The 6,000-nt window shown below is 34.3% G+C and overlaps 1 protein-coding gene across 1 annotated transcript; it reads left to right on the forward strand.

Annotated features, from left to right (window-relative positions):
* Positions 1-3,026: 3,026 nt before the first annotated feature.
* Positions 3,027-3,956, forward strand: LOC311171339 (olfactory receptor 5W2-like; the record flags this gene model as incomplete). Its single annotated transcript, XM_084234084.1, has 1 exon — positions 3,027-3,956. One exon carries the CDS (start codon positions 3,027-3,029, stop codon positions 3,954-3,956), a length of 930 nt encoding a protein of 309 aa, XP_084090210.1.
* Between the last annotated feature and the right edge of the window lie 2,044 nt (positions 3,957-6,000).

Genomic DNA, 6,000 nt, shown 5'->3' on the forward strand with positions numbered 1-6,000 from the left:
GAGGCTGTGTGTAATCTATTTTTTTTTGTATGCACATAGTTAGAAAGCCACTGAGAAAGTAGAATACTTGAGCAATACACATATAGAAAAGAAAGTGAGAGCATTTCAATTGTGATGAGATGAAAGAGACTATCTCTGGAAGCTTGATAGTGTCCCAGTCATGCCAGAGTTCAGGGTGGAAGCTGAAGGCTCAAGTTGTATTGAAAACACCATTGTTCTCTCTTGTGGAGTGGTTGCATAGGATATAAATTCAAACTTTCAACAATTCTCAAATTATTAAACAACTAATGATAGTATCACACTATATTTATTCTTAGAAAAATAGTAGAATTGTTTTCATAGATTTAAAAGATTGTATTCAAACTCATCATGATAATTATCACAATTTGGTAGTTCAGTATGTCTTTGTGAATGTAAAATTGTATAAACTTACCTCTTATAACACACTTGTTTAATTGGACAGACTGTTATTTCTTGATTGAATGTAATCATAAATCACATAAATGTTAGAAAGAATTAGGTATATCTATATTGTACAGGATTATTAATTTACTAAGGACATTGATTTTGCCTTGATAGTGCATTTTATTTATATTGTATTATAATCTTTAAAATTGGATTTACTGTTTATCCTTTGAAAATCCTTGTGCTCAATTTCAAGAAATTTAAAACATCTGATTTATTTCTAAGTTAAAATGTAATAGATTTCATTATGAATAAAATAATCATAATTTATGAAAGGTTTCATTTGTATAAACAATGTTAGAGAAAGATAAAATCAATGGACAGTGAATGATGTTGGGCAAAGGAATAAAACCATAGTGTTAAATAAAATTACTGTTGTAGTTTCCATTGACATGAATGCTCGATCATCATTACTCATAATAACCAAATGTGGAAAAAATCCAAATATTGGTTAACTGCAATTGGATAACAAAATGTTTTAATTCAAAATACAGAAAATTATTCCAGCATAAAAAAGGGAAATTCTGTGAATACTAAAAGGTAGATGAACTTTGAAAACCTTGTGTTAAGTGAAATAGCCAGCAAAATTCCCTCTCAAATATTTAATGCCATTTAGTTGAATTCTACTATGGGCAATAAAGTATAATCCCAATGTGGACCACTGGCTGCCAAGGAAAGGAATGGCTAACAAATATGAGTTATTTATTAGGGCAATGAAAAGTTTTGTGGATTGGAATAGTGGTGTTTGCACAACCTTGTGAACATAAAAAAATGCAAAGAAGTACACATTTTGAAAGGATCAGTTTTATAGATTATGAAAATCATAGCTCAATGAAAATGGTACCAATGAAGAACAGTGATATTCGTAATTAAGCTGAAAAGGGAAATGTTTTAAAAGACAGAAGAAACATAATGAAATTAAAGAGGAGATTGGATGACTAAGTGCAGAGTATTTTTTTGGATTTCATCGGATTTCAGTTTGACTGGACATCGAGCATGTCCATTTATTGTAAATGTATAGTCTAGCATAAAAAAAAAAAAAATTCCAGGTTTCTTCCTGTCAGGTCAATGTGCTGCCAATAGTGAAGACATACAGCTCAGTTTTTCTAAGATGTTACTTTATTCACTGGGGAGAATATAGAACGGGAAATATAATTAATACATGTTGACATACCCTAAAGCCTGAGGGTAGAAGCATCAGAGATTTAAGTCCCAGATGCTGCCTGGTAAAATAAAATGCCTCCCACTTATTTTCAGCTACCACAACAGAACAGAAAGCCCTGCTTGCCTCAGGTAGGTCTATGAGTCTCTAAACTTAAGGAATATTGGGGAAAATTTTTACATTTCAGAAAAAATTAAGGAATTATTCAATGAATGAGTGTATGTTTTCATGCTCAGTTTAATATCTTCAGCAACCCGACAATAAAAATTTATACTTTTTCTCAGAATTGGGAGAGTCTAAAATTATTAGTATCCATAAACTAACAGTTTAAATTAGTTTAAGCTAGTTTTATAGGGTAACTTTAACTGTCTTTATCAGTGAGTCATTATACACACACAGACACACACACACAAAATCAAGTTTATCTTAAAATTCAGAAATGATTTAGGTTATTACACTATGAAGAACAACATAGAAAAGACAAATCTAAATAAGCACGTCATTTTGTATTAATAAAAAAAATCCATCACTGATATTCTCATATTTCGACAGAGACAGAGACACAGACACTGACAACCATGTGCATGCACTCATCCATAAGATGGTTTTCTTGACCCTAATCCAATTTTGATTTTTTAATGTGAAAGCTCATTTGCATTCTAAGAAGATAAAAAGGGTTATGCTCAATTCTGTTTTCTGTGTATCTTTTTACCACTTTTCTTTGAGTTGTCAAGAGATCACCCATTGGTCCCATACTGTTCCGGTTTGATTAAAACAATAATGTATTTGTAGAAAAATCATCAATAAAATTTACTTTTTCTCTCAACAAATAATAAAGATATATATTAGGAAAAAATCAGTAATGTAAAAATTTGCATTATTATTAGACAATGGTAAGCTTCTTGTATCTATAACTAATTCATAGCTTTTAATTCAAGCAGTTTTTGATGAATATAGCAATTAAAATTTTTGGTCCGGGTGAATATTTCCAAGCATAGAAATGTTTTGTCCTATACCTTAAACCTGGTCTTTCTATCATGAGTGTTTCTTTTATGTTACTTAGAGCATAGAATGAAATCAATTCTTGATTTGTACATCCATAGATAAAGAAGTTAAAGAGAAAATTACCTTAAACCATATGCACAAATGCATAGATCATCAATTACATGTACATAGAGAGAGAAGTTTCAACTGCCTGCCCCATGTTCGCACACTGCTATCAGGTTGATAACAATGCTTCTTCCAGAATGACTACATGACTGGTAAATTTTCACATTATGGAAAGACAATTACAAGAAATCTCATCTTGCCTTACAGATATCTGTGGATGTCAAGAAGAGTTAAGCATGTACCTATTGTTTTCTTGACTATTATTTCAAAGATTTAGAGAGTAAGAAGAATGGAGAGAGAAAACTGCTCCCTGAATGGATTTGTTCTCTTGGGATTTACTAACAATCCTGAGAAAAACATGACCCTATTCATCACCTTGCTAGTCATTTATCTCATAAATGTTCTGGCAAATCTTGGCTTGATCTTTCTAATTAGAATGGAGTCACAGCTGCACACGCCCATGTACTTTTTCCTTAGCCAGCTCTCTTTCTACGACCTCTGCTATTCCACAGCTGTTGGACCAAAGACACTTGTGAACCTTATTTCCACGAACAAGTCAATTCCATTCTTCGGTTGTGCTCTGCAATTCTTTGTTTTCTGTTTCTTTATAGATTCAGAGTGTGTTCTGCTGGCAGTCATGGCCTTTGATCGGTACCAGGCCATCAGCAACCCCTTGCTCTACACAGTCAACATGTCCAGCAAAGTGTGCTCCCTGCTCCTGGCTGTGGTTTATGCAGTGGCTTTGGGAGACGCTCTGACACACACGACCTTAACCTTCCACTTATGTTTCTGTGGGTCAAATGAGGTTAACCACTTCTTCTGTGATATCCCTCCTCTCCTATTGCTGTCTTGTTCAGATACACAGGTCAATGAGTTAGCAATATTCACCGTTTTTGGCATCATTGAACTGAGTACGATTTCAGGAGTTCTTGTCTCTTATTGCTATATTTTCCTATCGGTCTTGAAAATCCGCTCTGCTGAGGGCAGGTTCAAAGCTTTCTCCACCTGCACCTCCCACCTGACGGCCGTGGCCATCTTCCAGGGCACCATGCTCTTCATGTACTTCAGGCCGAGTTCTGCCTACTCCCTGGACCAGGACAAAATGGCCTCGTTGTTTTACACCCTTGTGATCCCCATGCTGAACCCCCTGATTTACAGTCTACGGAACAAGGACGTGAAAGATGCCCTGGTAAAACTGAAAACTAAAACATGTTTGTAAAAATTATCCACACATAAACGCTATTACGGCTGTAATTTTAAAGTTACATCGCACGATGTAAGGGAAACAAAGTTGTCTGAAATGTTGTAATTTTGACAAATGAGTGTTTGTTTTAAAGTCCAGTGCAATCATTTTGCAGTATCCAAAGATCTGATAACATTACGTGTTTATAAATTGTGCCACTCTGAGAAAACCTTTCTAAATTAGATAAATGGTTGTTATCCATTTTCTCCATTCAAACATTAACTTATCACACAAAATTTATTGTGCTTTTACTGGGTGAACAGTGTGCTTTCAAGTTCTTTTCATTCAAGAGCATATCTAGTTTTTGTTATTAATTGATTTTATAATCTAATGGAAATAGCCAGCATTAATTTGTAAGTACTCATTCATGTAAAGCCTCAAAATCACCAAGAAGTATATATCCAAATACTTTATCCAAAAAAAAATGTTAAGTCTAGTATAAAAGAGAGATTTAGTTGGATGGAGATATTTATTTTCAGATCTAAAAAGGATGCAAGTTGGAAGACAAAAAGATGGAAGGTAGACAATGGTACAGATAGAGAGTTAGAGAGGCTTGAGGCAAATGAGAAATCCACACCCTTTACAAGTAAAGAGTAAAGATTGTCAGCGTGGACTTTGAGGTCATTATACTAAAAGAAATAAGACAAACAGTTAAAGACAGATACTTTGGAACTTATTTACATGTGGCATCAAAAAAAGTTGAACTCTGAAAGCAGAAAGTAGAGTGGTCTTACCAGAGGATGCAATGGGAGTAGTGGGGTGATGTTTGTCAAAGCTTACAAATATTCTGCCATGAAATGACCATGGGATCAAACATATACATGGAGACTACAATTAGCAATAATGTACTGTACACTTCCAATTAGCTGACAGTGGATCTTAAGAGTTCTCAACATAACAAATAGTAACTGTATGAAATGACTTTTATTATTAACTTTACGGTGGTCATTATTTTATAAATTATACATTTATCAAAGCATGCATTACATACCATAAAATACCCAATGCTATTTATATTTTGAATCTCAATACCACAAAAGAATAAAATTTTAAAAATTAATAAGGATAAAAACTAAGCTCCTACTCCTTGCCCAGAAGGAAAATTTGGGAGGCTTGGATAGATAAGGGGAACCCATAAGGTTGCCATGGGAACCAGACCATAAGACTGGCCACCTTGAACAGAAAAAACCAGCCCAGGCCAAGGAATGCAGATATACTGCCAGGACACATTCTATGTCAAAGTCAACACCCAAGACCAGAGATCCCAGCATTAACTGATGAAAACTGGTGTCCCCCATAAGAAAGCCCACAAAAAAGTGAAGAGAACCTCAAAAATCTTCTTTTTTGCTCTGAAGATATTGCCTGTCTTAGCCCTAATGGCTCTGCAAGGTATTTAAATAAAACACCTTTACTTATCTCCATTCTGTCTCTACTGAATTCTTTTAGCCCTTTGCCACTTGCCAGTTTCCCAATTTTCCCCACAACAATAAATCATTTGATTATGCTATAAGGCACATGGTAAGAACCTTGGCAAAATAAAACATTTTGCTGTAATTAGTGATGATCAGCTACTCAATCAACTTTCCAAGGACATTTCGTAAATTCTTTTCCCTTCTCAGCTCTGCTTAAAAGTCCATTTTAATAGTTCACCATCATTTCAGCATTATTTTTTAAATTATTTTGTCCAGTAGGAATTTGTGAGCATTCTTAGCTCAGGAATGCTCACAATCCTATTGTGTGGGCTTCAGCCCACATGTCTGTTATCTCAGCACTGAATGGTGTCAGGGACACTAAATGTGAAACAGTCATGTACATAATAAAATAAAAAATACTAGTTAATATTCTTGTATGTCTACTGGGCTTCTTCCATGGAAGCTCATGATTTTCAGATTGTCTTTAAAAGGCAAAGAGTGGCACGCAGAATTTCTTCTAATTTGTATTGGTTAAATAAGTTAAAAGACAGCAACAGTCAAAGGGAAGGAATATAGACATTATGTCTTTAAGGAAAATGTTACAACTG

The sequence above is a fragment of the Talpa europaea genome (genome assembly GCF_964194135.1).
Source record: "Talpa europaea genome assembly, chromosome: 1".
Taxonomy (NCBI): domain Eukaryota; kingdom Metazoa; phylum Chordata; class Mammalia; order Eulipotyphla; family Talpidae; genus Talpa; species Talpa europaea.